The sequence below is a fragment of the Enhydra lutris genome, unplaced genomic scaffold, assembly GCF_002288905.1.
Source record: "Enhydra lutris kenyoni isolate GAN:26980312 unplaced genomic scaffold, ASM228890v2 scaffoldscaffold4, whole genome shotgun sequence".
Lineage (NCBI taxonomy): Eukaryota > Metazoa > Chordata > Mammalia > Carnivora > Mustelidae > Enhydra > Enhydra lutris.
The window spans coordinates 37,288,195-37,304,363 of record NW_019154088.1 but is presented as its reverse complement, the minus strand read 5'-3'; the positions used below and the strand labels follow the sequence as shown (position 1 = coordinate 37,304,363).

Here is a 16,169-nt window from a genome sequence, read left to right as displayed (position 1 = left end):
GAGAGGGAGAAGCAGGCTCCCTGCTGAGCAAGGAGCCCGATGTGGGACTCGATCCCAGGACGCTGGGATCATGACCTGAGCCGAAGGCAGCTGCTTAACCAACTGAGCCACCCAGGCGTCCCTTTCGTTTCTTTTTTTTAAAAAAGATTTTATTTATTTATTTGATAGAGAGATAGTGAGAGAGGGAACACAAGCAGGAGGAGTGGGAGAGGGAGAAGCAGGCTTCCCAACAGATAAGGGAGCCCTATGAAGGGCTCGATCCCAGGGCCCTGGGATTATGACCTGAGCCGAAGGCAGATGCTTAACGACTGAGCAGGTCGTTAGGTGCCCCTGCCTTTTCTGTTTTAATTGGTTGCTGGTCTTTCAGTGATTTTTGATTTTTTTGGTTTGTTTTTTAAAGTAGGTTCCACACCCAGCATGGAGCCCAGTGTGGGGCTTTCACTCATAACCCCGAGATCAAGATCTGAGGTGAAATCAAGACTTAAATGCTCAACCTACTGAGCCACCCAGGTGCCGCAATTTTTAGAGCTTTTACATTTTTTGGATCAGTTACTTTTTTTTTTTTTTTTTTAATAAACATATATTTTTATCCCCAGGGGTACAGGTCTGTGAATCGCCAGGTGGATCAGTTACTTTTAAATGAGATAAACACACAAACTGTAGGGCCAAGAAGCAGTTGGCACATGATTTATGATTAGAATAAAGCCATGGGAAATATAAGTATACCTTCAAAATGAATATCAAAATGAATATGAAACCAGAATATGAAAGCTACTAAGCATTTTTAAGCCCCTGTGTCATGTTTTCCTTTGTTTCCTGGACTACGCAAAACACATAACCCTTTAATGCTTAATCATTAAAAAAAAACCCCTGAATCCTATCTAACTCAGGAAGTTATCACATAGCTAAAACTTAAGAGATACAAAGCCCACCTAAGAAAAGTCATAGTACGGGGCGCCTGGGTGGCTCAGCTGGCTAAGCATCTGCAATCATCTCAGGTCACGATCCCAGAGTCCTGGGATGGAGTCTCACGTTGGGCTTCCTGCTCTGTGAGCCTGCTTCTCCCTCTCCCTGCCACTCCCCCTGCTTGTACTCTTTCTGTGTCAAATAAATAAATCTTAAAAAAAGAAAGAAAGAGGGGCGCCTGGGTGGCTCAGTGGGTTAAAGCCTCTGCCTTCGGCTCAGGACATGATACCAGCGTCCTGGGATTGAGCCCCGTATCGGGCTCTCTGCTCAGCAGGGAGCCTGCTTCCTCCTCTCTCTCTCTGCCTGCCTCTCTGCCTACTTGTGACCTCTGTCAAATAAATAAATAAAATCTTTAAAAAAAAAAAAAGAAAGAAAGAAAGGTAGGTCACAGTACATTGTTTCAGAAACTGGGCTGCACATTTTTTTTTTTTTTAAAGATTTTATTTATTTATTTGAGAGAGAGACAGTGAGAGAGAGCATGAGCGAGGAGAAGGTCAGAGAGAGAAGCAGACTCCCCATGGAGCTGGGAGCCCGATGTGGGACTCGATCCTGGGACCCCAGGATCATGACCTGAGCCGAAGGCAGTCGTCCAACCAACTGAGCCACCCAGGCGTCCCTGGGCTGCACATTTTTAAGTAAGAGAGCCAATTAGCTAGGTCATAGCTTGGCAAACATTTTCTATAAAGAGCCAGACAGTATTTTAGGCTTTGCAGGCCATACACTCAGTAACTTAGTATTATTTAAAAAACACTCTTGGCTCATAGGCTACACAAAAACAGGCTGCAAACTAGATTTGGCCTAGGTTATAGTTTCAGAATCTTTGTATCAAATCATACACCAAAAGTAGAACTCTTTTGGTTTATCCACAGATCACCTACTTGCACATAATCGATTCCAGGACCTTCACTGGTAGCTGGTCCAACAGCCCCTTCAGCACATAACCTTTCACCCAGACAAAATTTTTTCCAGCCTTCTTCATCTTCAGATTTTGGCTAAAAGAAAAAAAAAATTATCTTATATCTATGTTGTTTTTGTTTTTAACTGAATAGTTAACTGAATAGTTAAAAAAAAAAAAAAAGTGAAGTCTTTTATATTCCTACCACTTCAACAGAAAGATATGGTGCCTATTATGGGATGAATTTGTCCCCCCAAAATTTGTATGTTGAAGCCCTACCCTCCAGTATCTTAGAATGTGACTGTATTTGGACAAGGCCTTTATAATGGATTATGTTAAAATCGGGCTTTTAGGGTGGGCTTTCATCATATGACCAATGTCCTTCTAAGAAGAGGAAATTTAGGGGTGCCTGAGTGGTACAGTCAGTTAAGTGTCCAACTTTTGGTTTATGTGCCAGTGGTGATCTCAGGCCCCTCGTTGGGCTCCATGCTCAGAGTGCAGAGTCTGCTTGAGACTCTTTCCCCTTCTCCCTTTGCCCTTCCCCACATGTACACACACTCTCTCTAGAATAAATAAATCTGGGACTCCTGGGTGGTCAGTTGGTTAGGCAGCTGCCTTCAGCTCAGGTCATGATCCCAGCATCCTGGGATCAAATCCCGCATTGGGCTCCTTGCTCGGCAGGGAACCTACTTCTCTCTCTGTCTCTGCCTGCCACTCTGTCTGCCTGTGCTCGCTTGCTCTCTCTGACAAATAAATAAATAAAATCTTTAAAATGAAAGAAATCTTAAAAAAAAAAAAAGGAAATGTAGACATAACAAGAGGCACTAAAGATGCCTGTGCACATAGGAAAGACCATGTGAGGACACAGCCACATGGCCACCTGCAAGCCAAAGAGACTTCAGGAGGAACAAAACATGTTAATACTTTCATCTTAGACTTGTAGCCTAGAGAACTGTGAGAAAATAAATTACTGTTTGCTAAAACACCCGGTCTGTGGTGTTTTATTATGGCAGCCCTAGCAAATTAATAAAGTGCCCAAGTGTTACACATCATGTGGGATGTGTTTAGTTTGGATCACACTTTAATGGATACTGACAAACAAGGGTTTTTTCAAGAGGATGATGAAGATGGAAACTAGTACGGGAAAAAAATGCACTAAAAACACTTATAAGAATGAAGGATGTTTATACCAGGGAAGGAGACAGAATTATATGCTTCACATACTTGAAAGGACAGTCCAACCAAAGAAAGATTTATTCTACACTACCAAATGCAGTTCCAAGGGGGAGAAGCACTGATAAAAAATTTTATTTGCACATTACTTTGCACAGGTGTAGTCTTCCCCTCTGAGGACAAATAGCTTTCATTAGAGTCTCAGGACAAACATGAGACCCCTGAAAGATTAAAACCTATTGTACTAGAACACTGTATCTCCCCTTTCCTTTACTCCATTAGGTCAGAGACTATTTCTATTTCAGGTAACACTGAATACCCTGATTACTAAAAATAGGTCCTTAAGGGCACCTGGGTGGCTCAGTGGGTTAAGCCGCTGCCTTCGGCTCAGGTCATGATCTCAGGTTCCTGGGATCAAGTCCCGCATCGGGCTCTCTGCTCAGCGGGGAGTCTGCTTCCCTCTCTCTCTCTCTCTGCCTGCCTCTCTGCCTACTTGTGAACTCTGTCTGTCAAATAAATGAATAAAATCTTTAAAAAAAAAAAATAGGTACTTAATAAATGACTGACTAAATCAGTAAATAAATGTTTGTATTTACCTTGTTGCTTTAAATAAACTATTAGAGTGCTCTACTTAAAAAATTCATTTTATTATTTATGTAACATTTATTTTTGCCATGATGAACATGGTATTACTATTTCACTGTTTTCTTGGATCATTCAACCACGTTCAGTCATTTACATTTTTGACAAAATTGTATTGTCATATTACTGATGCAGCTTCTTTTTGAATTAGTAAGCATCTACCCAAAAGTCCTTATACTGAGCAAGAAAAAAATGTGTCTACTCACTTACCCCCTTCTCCCTCCACTACCTTTTCCCAGGAGGCCTCAAAGCAGAGAAAAGCTTTATAGACAAACTTTGGTTTGAATCTCAGCTATACCTTTTATGAGTTAAATGATCTTAGGCAAGTGATGTTAGTTTGTTTCACACTTTTCCTAGAGCAGAGCTTTCAACTGGCAGGAAGAAGCAAGTAGAGTCCATATACTGAATTTCTCAGCTTTCAGCTCAAGTCTAGGGCTATGCAAGCAGCCTCCTCCATTTATCCGAAGGTGTTACCATGTAAAAGATATTAGGAAGCACTGCCTAGAGGAAGCTTCTAAGATCTGAAATCTATGAACTACATGAAACTGGGAGCAAAACCCTGGTTGCACACAATTTTTTTTTCTGAACATAAACAGCTTTTGTGTGATTCTCAGGAAGAATATCATATTCCCTAAAAAAGTTAGAAGTCTTGTCCTAGAACAATGTATCCATCTCTTCTCCAACTCCCCTTTTTATTCAGTAGTCCAGATATAACATACCTCCTGAAGTTGACAATTGTATCTAAGCTGCTAAAGCACAGAAAATACTACTTTCTAATATGCACAACAGGCTTTACTAAAATGTCACTGGTATTGGCACCATTACCTTACCAGGAAAATCCAATAAGCCTTTATTCAATCTTTTTGTAAATACTGAAAATGCATTTATTTTCTAAAAAATCAAGGTCTAGAAGAACCCTTAAAAATTTGTAGAGGCTTGGGGTGCCAGGGTGGCTCAGTGGGTTGAGCCTATGCCTTCAGCTCAGGTCATGATCCAGGGGTCCTAGGATTGAGCTCCGCATCGGGCTCTGTGCTCAGCAGGGAGCCTGCTTTTCCCCCCCAACCCCCGCCTCTCTGCCTGCCTCTCTGCCTACTTGTGATCTCTGTCTGCCAAATAAATAAATAAATAAATCTTAAAAAAAAATTGTGGATTAAAACTGTTATAAAAATAACAACTTGCATTACTGATTATATACTATTTTTTTTTAAATTTTTAAAGATTTTTATTTATTTATTTATTTGACAGACAAGAGATCACAAGTAGGCAGAGAGGCAGGCAGAGAAGAGAGGAGGAAGCAGGCTCCCGGTGGAGCAGAGAGCCCGATGTGGGGCTCAATCCCAGGACCCTGGGATCATGACCTGAGCTGAAGGCAGAGGCTTAACCCACTGAGCCACGCAGCCCCAATTATATACTACTTTTAAGGCTACTAATACAACAGAATTATTTCTACTAATGGTCAATGAAAAAGAACAAAAGTAATATAAACTAACTAAGTGAATCTTTAAAGTATGGCAGTAAATATGGACTATTTCAAATAGGTACACACTGTACAATTTAAACAAAGAAACTTACATACCATGGTCACATTACTGTCTAACTGTTGTGATTTCCAGTGACTCCTGTGTCTGATCACACTCTAAAGAAAGAAAAGTTAGGCAAGTGATCTTCAGAGAATGGATACCTGAAAAGAAAACAATTGTGCAACATCCTAACAATCCTGAAACTTGGAAGCTGGGTTTCAAACTGTATTATGTCTAATGATCATAATCTGGTAATTGATTCATAAATATTTTAACTTTATCCTTCAGAATAACGAATCTTGGGGTGCCTGGGTGGCTCAGTCAGTTAAGTGACTAACTCTTGGTTTTGACTCAGGGCATGATCTCCTGGGTCATGGGACTGAGGCCCTCCTCAGGCTCCACACTCATTGCCCACCAAGGAGTCTGCCTAAAGATTCTCTCTGCCTGCTCCTTCCCCCACTCACATGCCTGCCTGCATGTGTGTGTGCTCTCAAATAAATAAATCTAAAAAAAAAAAGAAGAAGAAGAAGAAGGAGCAGGAATCTTATTTTTCCAAATATAGTCTAAGAACGAAATAAATCTTGAGGGAGGAAGATAGAAGGGGTCTAATTTTTTTTTTTATTCAATTAGCCAATATATATTACATCATTAGTTTCTGATGTAGAGTTCAATAATTCATCAGCTGCTTATAACACCCAATGCTCATCACATCATGTGTCCTCCTTAAAGCCCATCATCCAATTACCCCATCCTCCACACACCTCCCCCCCAGCAACCCTCAGTTTGTTTCCTATAGTTAAGAGTCTCTCATGGATTGTCTCCCTCTCTGATGACTTCCCATTCAGTTTTCCCTCCCCTCCCCCCGATCCTCTGTGCTGTGTATCATATTTCACATATGAGTGAAACCATATAATGGTCTTTCTCTGATGGAAGGGGTTTAATTTGATTAAATAATTAAAGTACACTTACTTGTCGAACAGATGAAAACTGTGCCACTTGTTGTTGCTGCCACTGAAGTGTGGGAGAATATCCTTCTGGAGCAGGCTGGCATCCTGAAAGCTGGAGATCAGTTCATAAATATTAGAATCAATGTTAGTGTTATAACTAGAATCTCATGCCTCTACAAAGTAAAAGCAGAATCAAAATGAAGAGTAATAAATGATTAAGGTTATATAAGAAAGATACTATACACTTGCAGATGCAAAAAAGTAGGCCCTTCTCTTTTCTATGTCCAAGTTTAAACATTAGGAAAAGATCCCTGTAGAGTCATTTCAATAAGAGCAATCTGAAACGGTTCATAGTTGGAATTTCTAACCTAAGAAATCTAAATTATATGGGCCCTGAAGATATAATTTAGTCCTACCTTTCTATAATTAAAAAAAAAAAAAAACAGTTTGAAATAGAAGAGATATATCCCAAACTAAAGAATGTTGGTATAGGAAGAATGTACTCAAATAATCTAAGACACTTGACTTTACAAAGGCTACTTTAACTTTCTAACACAGCATAACAGTTCAAAACTGATGACAGATTGCCTTGAAATAAAAGTGTATATTTCAAAAGCAAGGTATGTAAGACATTCTCATCCATCACCTAAAAATTTCTGAGAAGAAATTATATGAAACAGTATAGTATCTGAATTAAAAATATCCCGATAATAAACACTAGACAAAGAAATTACTTAGAACATAAAAGGAAAAGGACTTATCAAAATTTAAAAGCTGCTGCTCTCCTTTGACCTTAGGTTAAATAGCATGACCTTAGAGAGACCTTCTGCAACAACTCTACCTTGTTACTTATTGGTCATTACACATGCTAATTTTCTTCATATCAATAGTTGCAATATACAATTACTCTGTTTGCTTGTTTACTGTCTTCTTCAGGAGAATGTAAACTCTACTAAGGTGGGGATTTTTCTGTCTCATTCTCTGTTGTATTCCCAGTGCCTGGCACAACCTAGTTGCTTAATAAAAAATGTGCTGGTTAAATAAAAGAACAAAAATGTTTCTGGTGTGCAAGTAATTAGAAAAAATTTAAGATACTTGAGTTTCCCTTCTTAAAAAACAAAACCCAGTCAAATTCAGAACATGCAAACTACACTAAATAACGTTAAACACTAGTCTAAGAATAATTATGAAAGCAAGTGGAAAAAGGTTCCCTAAAAATAAACGATAATGTAAGTAACCTATTTAAAGAGTCCTTTAGGACTGCCCTAAAGTATGAGGAGTCTCCACGAATGCCAGCGTTACTGAAAACCTCTCTGGAGGCAGTAAATGCCAACTGTCCTTTTGGGGAAAATGTACAAGCTAATGTCTAATGTTACAGGGAATAGTGAAATCTTACATATATCATAGAGATATTGTGAGACCATAGGAAAAGCATTGATCTTTCCGTTTGGGCGGGGGAGGAGAAAAGGGAAGAATCCCGGGCTGGGTAATAAAACTCACAGAAACATTCACACTTTGCTTCCTTTTCAACTTCTTTGGATCAATCTGAGCTACCACAACATCTGGACATCGAGCTGCTTCGATCCTACAAATAAGTAATAAATGCAAGAAATGTGATTACGGCTGTGCTTTGTTCATGGGCAGTAAAAGGAGCGATCCATTTCTACGGTTCTTTACGAAATCTTAATAATAGTACAGAATTGCAGTTGACGTACTAAACAATGTATTTCCAAAATTAACTGGACTGAAATCAAGGAAATCTGAAAGTACACATCTTGACATGGGTAAACAGAATTACGTTCATAAAAACTCGCCCAGTTAAAGAAGTAATCAAGTGATCTTGATTCGACCCTACCTCGCGTTAGGCTGGGAAGGGAAACAGAGGCGGGGAGGGGTGGTGTAGAGCTGTGCCCAGGGGCAGAGCGGACGACCAGCCCACCCTTCCAGGACCGAGTCACTTACTGGACCCGCCTCAGGTATTCCTGAGGCGTCCTCGGGGGTACGGAGGGATCAAAACTTTCTGTCAAGTCGCAGGGCTCCACTGGCAACAGCCTGGGCATCAACTCTTCTACTGCAAACTCCGCCGGTACCCACGCCATGGTTTTTAATCCAACCAGTCCCACTCAGCGCATGCGCCAAATCTAGGTCACGGCGCAGGCGCAGAGGTAGGCACCTTCGGCGCGGAGTCAAAGGACGCAGGGCTTAGGAGGCGTAATTGCACTTGAGGAAGCCTGCTGGTTGTCCCTAAGGTTAAGGTTCCGGTGGTGTAAGAAGACAGTGAATTTAGTTCCTCGAAGAAGTGGTTTTGAAGTGTTTCTGTTTTCCCTGTTCTCTCGTACAAGGCGAGGGTAAAGACTGAGGATTATTAATCTTTATGCATCTGCAGGAGTGAGGAATCCTTGAATATTTTTTGAATTAAGGAGCAGTGCCCCTGGTAGACACATCACGTATATTTCCTCGTTTAATTTTTAAACCAACTTTTTGAAGTAAGTGGTATTGTGGTATTATTCCGGTTTTGTAGAGGAGGAAATCGATGGGTTTAAGTACTACAACTGTGACTTTTTCCCAAAGGGGAAGATCCATTTCAACCCGGATTTATCTGATGCCAAATGAATGAGAAATTAATTTTCCAGAAGAATTTCATGTGCTTGGCTACTTGAAAGATCGCTTTATACTTGCCTGAAATAAGTATTAGTTCTTGAGTAGCCATTACTTTCTTCTTTTTCTTTGGAGAAATATGAATTGTAAAAGGATAAAACTAATGTTAATTCCCTAAAGTTACCATGGTTAATCTTAGGGCCAATCTTGTGAGGCAGGTAGTATTATCTCCATTTTACAGGTGAAACAAGCCAGAAATGAATTAAGTAACTTGTGCTGAGTGACAAATGCCAAGAAACAATGAAAGTATTATATTTCATTCTTTCTAAACAAGCTCTAAGTGAATACAATTGACTTTTATTTTCTAACATTATGTTTATTTTTAAGGCTTTATTTATTTATTTTAAAAGATTTTATTTATTTATTTGACAGACAGAGATCACAAGTAGGCAGAGAGGCAGGCAGAGAGAGAGAGGGAGAAGCAGGCTCCCTGCTGAGCAGAGAGCCCGATGCGGGGCTTGATCCAAGGACCCTGAGATCATGACCTGAGCTGACGGCAGAGGCTTAACCCATTGAGTCACCCAGGCGCTCCAGAATGTAGTTTGGTGATTTTGGAAGAAATAAAGTTAAAGAGACATATGAAGATTCTTGTCCCCATTTTGATAAAAATCAAGAAAAAATTAGGAAATGTAATCAATTACTTCATTTTGGATTTTTTTCTTTTCTTATTTTTTAGGATTTTATTTACTTATTTGACCGAGGGAGAGATGGTGGAAGAGGGAACACAAGCAGGGGAAGCCGGAGAGAAGCAGGTTTCCTGCCAAGCAAGGAGCCCTGGATGCTCGGCTTGATCCCAGGACCCCCGGATCATTACCCCAGCCGAAGGCAGATGTCTAACGACTGAGCCACCTAGGCACCCCTTCATTTCTGGATTTTCTTACTTTTTTTGTGTGTGGGGGGAACCTTACTTGTTAGCATTTTCCACCCACTTTTTGGATACAAGAACAAATAACTTCCTAGGAAACCAATGAACCACCAAAGGAACTATGTTTAACACTGGATTTCATGTATAGGTACGTGGTGTAACTACACATAGATGAATGAAGAAAGGAGAAGAATAGCAGAATGGAACACAGGTTGTCAGTAATTATTTTCCAAAAGAAGGGATGAGTAATAAAGTACTCGAATGATTTGAAATAGTTCTAAAATTTAAAATACACAGGAATGAATTCATTCAGGAAAGAAGAAGGTAAGTTAAAAATTCATAAGGGTTGCTTTCTGCTACTGCAGTGGAGTAAGAAAGATTTATACAGGAAAAAAAGGGAAGGCTTTAGATATGCCCTGGTTGGAGACTGTGACATTTGAAAGCTCTAGGTGGGCTACTGTAAGAAAGGTAAAATTTCTCCTCCACCCTCTTAGGGTCTCTGGCTGGGCCTAGTAATTAAACTGACATAAGACTGCTTAACAAGAGAAAAGCATAAAAATTTTATTGAGTATTTCTTACACGTATGTGGAACCCTTTAAAGAAAAATCAAGACTCCAGTAAGGTTGGACTGAAAGCTTATATAATGGGTTGCACAAAGTAAATTTTTAGGGGCACCTGGGTGGCTCAGTGGGTTAAGCCTCTGCCTTCAGCTCAGGTCATGATCTCAGGGTCCTGGGATCGAGCCCTGCATCGGGCTCTCTGCTTGGTGGGGGGCCTGCTTCCCTCTTTCTCTGCCTGCTTCTCTGCCTACTTGTGATCTCTGTCTGTCAAATAAATAAAATCTTTAAAAAAAAAAAGTAAATTTTTATAATGTAACAACACAAAGGAATTTGGGCTGGGGCGGTTAATTGTGGGAAAGTAACCAGGAAGATAAGGGTTTAGTTTATATATATATTTTTTAAAGATTTTATTTACTTATTTGACAGACAGAGATCACAAGTAGGCAGAGAGGCAGGCAGAGAGAGGAAGGGAAGCAAGGCAGGGAGCCCCATGTGGGGCTTGATCCCAGGACCCTGGGATCAGGACCTGAGCCGAAGGCAGAGGCTTTAACCCACTGAGCCACCCAGGCGCCCCAAGGGTTTAGTTTAATAAGGTTTGTTTGTACACATTTATCTCAGCTTCAACTTCCCATCTCTCCTAATAGGAAAATCCTGCTGGTATAGGGAGGGTACCCTTCACATGACAGTTTTATTTCCTGATTTCAGGGAAAAAAAGGAAGGTCAGAGGTGCCTTTCTTGCATATGCTTTTTTTCAAGGACCTTTAACTCAAAATAATTAATATGCTAAGGTAGCATATTAGGGTAGCATTCTCTGACCCCACTATTCTACCTAGAAGAGGGACATTCCATAAAATTGGTTAAAGGTGCATATTTGGCTTTCTTTGGTTGGTTGGTCCTAAATTGGAAGCAGGGAAAAATATTAGGAGAGCTGTCAATTGTTAATCAAGTCGTGGCTATCATGGGACAATTATTATGAGGTTTTTGTTTGGCTTCCTGGATTGTTTCTAGAGATAGCAGTATGACCTACTACAAATTTAACTTCTAGGCTGCTTTTCCTGGCTGGTTACTGCAGATTATAGGTCAGAGTCCTATATATAATACACATATATATATATACATATATACATATGTATGTATATATATGTATATGTGTGTGTGTGTGTGTGTGTGTGTGTGTAGGTCTGGCCATTGTCCATTTGTATATTGAATCTTAGCAGGTAGATGAAAGACTGTTCAGGACCTTATTACTAGAAGAAATAGGTCATGTTGGAAAAGTTGAAGGAGGTCAATATGGTTGATGCATAGAGAGTAGGGAGTGAATGGTGCTAGACAGGGTTGTGAGAAACATAGCTGTATGTAGTTATGTATGCGGCACCTTCTTACTGTGTTTTGGGGGTTCTCAGTGCCCTCCAACCACAGACTACCAGAACACTCCTGTAGTCACATGATTATTGAGACTAGGGTTATGTTTCAGTAAAAGGATGCTAAAACTAACTTACTTATCATAGGATTTGGGCCTTGGTGATTTGGGGCTGTGATGCAGCTTTACTGTCAGGAAATGGGAGTAATTCTGAGTCTGACTGCTGGTTTAAAACCTATGGGTGATTTTTCATGCCTGATAATAGCAGTTAAAAAGGCTTTACCTGGCAGGCTTCACAGGCGAAAACTGCCCTACCCATACCAGACTTGGTGCACAGCCAGTGCATGGCAGTCTCTGAAGAGAGTTGCAGTCAGACTCAGTCCCTCCTAGCTGGCAGTGCTCTTAAGCATAGTTGCATTCCTAGCCAGGTGTCCTCATTTGGAGGTCTCCCTATCGGGAAAATGACCCATTCCCTCAGTACCTAGTACTTTTCCATTCCTACCACCCTTTCCTCCCCAACCCTCACAATGGCTCTGGTTCTATAAATCTGCACTTGTTAGGGACTCCCTCAACAGTAAGATGACCCACAAGTTTGCACTGATCCACCTGGCCCTCAAATAGAGGGAGAGTTTGTTCCTTGGGGTGATGAACAGGCTCTTGCTTATACAATCATAGTAAGTGATTAGTGGCTTCACCATTAATTCCGTTTTGGTTCATTGTTGATTTAATTGCCTACTTTGACATCTAGCAGCTGAATTCTTTCTCTAGCTCATCTGAGCACAAATTCTGTGATTAGGTATCTTAGTAATTCTTTTTTCTTAAGATTTCATTTATTTATTTATTTATTTATTTATTTTTAAAGATTTTATTTATTTATTTGACAGAGATCACAAGTAGGCAGAGAGGCAGGCAGAGAGAGAGAGAGGAGGAAGCAGGCTACCTGATAAACAGAGAGCCCGACGCGGGGCTCGATCTCAGGACCCCGGGATCATGACCTGAGCCGAAGGCAGAGGACTTAACCCACTGAGCCACCCAGGCGCCCCTCATTTATTTATTTGAGAGAGAGAGCGAGAGAGAGCACAGGAGCAGGGGCAGAGGGAGAGGAGTGAGAGAAGCAGACTCCGCTGCTAAGTAGGGGGCCCGACACCAGGCTCCATCCCAGGATCATGACCTGAGCAGAAGGCTGACGCTTGAGGAACGACTGAGCCACCCAGGCACTCCTGATTAAATAAACTCTTAGTAATCATTTTGGACTTGATCAGAGTGGCAGGATGAAGTGATGTTGAAATATAGTATTGGTGGGTCACTCTGTGGAACAGAAACACCTGCTGTTTGAACAAGAGCGAGAAACTTTTTTTTTTTTTTAAGATTTTATTTATTTATTTGACAGACAGAGATCACAAGTAGGCAGAGAAGCTGGCAGAGAGAGAGGAGGAAGCAGGCTCCCCGCTGAGCAGAGAGCCCGATGTGGGGCTCGATTTCAGGACCCTGGGATCATGACCTGAGCTGAAGGCAGAGGCTTTAACCCACTGAGCCACCCAGGCGCCCCAAGAGCGAGAAACTTTGAAAGCAAGTCTTGTTAACATTTAAAGGGGAAAACACAGACATGAAATGAAAACTCAGTGTTATAGGTTTTAAATGGGCATCAGCACCTTGACCTTGGATATGCTATTTAACCTCTTTTATCTTTACTTTCATTGTTATGTATAGGGGTTAGACCAAATGATCACTAAGTTCTATTTGAATTTAGAATTCTGTAACTCTCGTGTGTAATTTATAAATTAGCCTTATTTATAATTACTATATTGAATGTGATTCTAGTGTGTGTGCACACACTAGAGCACACTAGTCCAATATATATGGACTTGACGCACTACTGATGCTGAAAATTCAAAGTTAGAACAATCTGAGTATTGCTTTTTCTAGTGAGTACTACAAAAATAGTTGGTGAGTGCCTTATAATGTCACAGTCTGAACAAATGAAAGAGAATCCACATTAGAAAAAACTGCAGGCACTTGATTTATATTAGAAAATGTGTTAAACAAACAAACAAAAAACTGGGGAAAGCTCCATCTGGTGGTGATCATATGAAATTCCAAGCAAATTACATTATTATATTTCCCTTGACTCTTCAAAGTTCTGGAATCGTCAGTTGAGAAACATCTTTGGGGGACATGTGGGTGGCTCAGGGGGTTAAAGCCTCTGCCTTTGGCTCAGTCATGATCCTGGGTCCTGGGATCGAGTCCCGAATTAGGCTCTCCGCCCAGCGGGGAGCCTGCTTCCTCCTCTGTCTCTGCCTGCCTCTCTGCCTAATTGTGATCTCTGTCAAATAAAAAAAATAAATAAATCTTTAAAAAAACAAAAAACAAGAAACATCTTTGGGTTCAGAAGTAGGCAGGAAAATACTGGTTGTTACACACTAACTATTATTTAAGGTAATTAATGACTGAAAACAAAGTCATAGGGTGTTCAGAATACTTGATCCTAGATAGTCCTAGGGAAAAAAGTTTCAAGGTCAAATATCTTTGGGAAATGTATGTATTTATTTATTTATTTTTTTAAAGATTTTATTTATTCACTCGACAGACAGAGATCACAAGTAGGCGGAGAAGCAGGCAGAGAGAGGAGGAAGCAGGCTCCCCGCTGAGCAGAGAGCCGGATGTGAGGCTCAATCCCAGGACTCTGAGCCGAAGGCAGAGGCTTTAACCCACTGAGACACCCTGGAGGCCTGGGAAGTGTATTTAAATGCTGTCCTTAGGGCGGGTGACTCAGTGGGTTAAGCCTCTGCCTTCGGCTCCTGTCATGATCTCAGGATCCTTGGATCGAGTCCCGCATGGGGCTCTCTGCTCAGTGGGGAGCCTGCTTCCTCCTCTCTCTCTCTGCCTGCCTCTCTGCTACTTGTGATCTCTGTCAAATAAATAAATAAAATCTTAAAAAAAATGCTGTGCTTAAAGATTCACAATGAATATTAGCATATTAAAACCCCTGACGTCAGAAGACCTATTTTACGTAATTTCACTGGTGTTACCAGACCTTATTTGACTCTAGAAGCTCTCCCCCGCTCTCTCTCTCTCTCTTTAAAGATTTATTTTAGAGAGAGGGGCAGAGAGAGAGAGGGAAAGAGAGAATCTCAAGCAAATTCTCTCCTGAGTGCAGACCCCCATGCAGGACTTGATCTTAAGACTCTGAGATCATGGGGCACCTGGGTGGCTCAGTGGGTTGAGCCTCTGCCTTCAGCTCAGGTCATGATCTCAGGGCCTTGGGATCAAGCCCCACATTACGCTCTTTGCTCAGCGGAGAGCCTGCTTCCCCATGCCTCTCTGCCTACTTGTGATCTCTCTGTGTCAAATAAATAAGTAAAATCTTTAAAAAAAGAAAAAAAGAAGACCCTGAAATCCTGACCTGAGCTGAAATGAAGAGTGGACACTTAACTGACTGTGCCACCCAAGCGCCCCTTCTCTTTTTATATATATATATTTTAAAGATTTTATTTATTTATTTGAGTGAGAGAGACAGAGACAGAGAGCAGGAGCAGGGCAGAGGGAGAAGCAGACTCCCTGCTGAGCAGGGAACCCGGCTTGATATTAGGACCCTGGGATCATGACCCGAGCTGAGTCGATGGCAGATGTTTAACCCACTGAGCCACCCAGGAGCCCTACTCTCTCTTTTTTAATTTTTTTTTTAAGATTTTATTTATTTATTTGAGAGCAAGAGAGAAAGCGTGAGAAGGGGGAGAGTCAGAGGGAGAAGCAGACTCCCTGCCAAGCAGGGAGCCCAATGCGGAACTCGATCGGGGGACTCCAGGATCACGATCTGAGCTGAAGGCAGTCGCTTAACCAACTGAGCCACCCAGGTGCCCCTCTCTCTTTTTTTTTTTTAAGAGGAGATAGAATGTTGAATACACTGCAAGGGAGCAGCAGGTAGGACAGCAGAGAAGAGGCTCTCTGCCTCCCTCTCTTTTTTAACATTCTCTGGCATTTTGAAAATGCCAGTTTGAAAAAGTAATGATCTTAGAGTATTGGGTTTTAAAAAAAGGAATTTTGTTTATTGCAGCATTATTTGCAATGGCCAAATTATGGAAGCAACCCAAGTGTCTATTGATAAATGAATGGGTGAAGGACATGTGTATGTACACATACACACACACAAAGACATGCACAACGGGATATTCTGCCATAAAAAAAGAATAAAATCTTGCCATTTGCAACAAAATGGTTGGATCTAGAGAGTATAATTTTGTTGTTGTTGTATTTAATTTTTTATTTATTTGACACAGAGAGAGAGAGAGACAGCGAGAGAGGGAACACGAGCAGGGGGAGTGGGAGAGGCAGAAGCAGGCTTCCTGCTGAGCAGGGAGTCCAATGTAGGGCTCAATCGCAGGACCCTGAGATCATGACCCAAGCTGAAGGCAGATACTTAACCAACTGAGCCACCCAGGCACCCATGGAATTAAAATTTTTAAAAATAATGAAAATAAAAAAGTTTTTTGGGGGGGCTTATGTCAGATTTTATATTTTTATAATTAATGCCAAAGCTTAAAAATGATGATAGTAATAATTTTTTAAAGATTTATTTACTTATC

General features: G+C 41.0%; 1 protein-coding gene across 1 annotated transcript in view; it reads right to left on the bottom strand.

Annotated features, from left to right (window-relative positions):
- LOC111140527 (gem nuclear organelle associated protein 2) overlaps positions 1-8,308 on the bottom strand; it is a 21,755-nt gene extending 13,447 nt beyond the window's left edge. The window contains exons 1-5 of the mRNA XM_022492757.1: positions 8,106-8,308; positions 7,644-7,728; positions 6,166-6,255; positions 5,253-5,312; positions 1,845-1,958 (exon numbers count right to left, since the gene is read on the bottom strand). Of these exons, the coding sequence (XP_022348465.1) occupies positions 1,845-1,958; positions 5,253-5,312; positions 6,166-6,255; positions 7,644-7,728; positions 8,106-8,242 (486 nt within the window). The 5' untranslated portion in view covers positions 8,243-8,308. The remainder of the gene's footprint in view (positions 1-1,844; positions 1,959-5,252; positions 5,313-6,165; positions 6,256-7,643; positions 7,729-8,105) is intronic.
- Between the last annotated feature and the right edge of the window lie 7,861 nt (positions 8,309-16,169).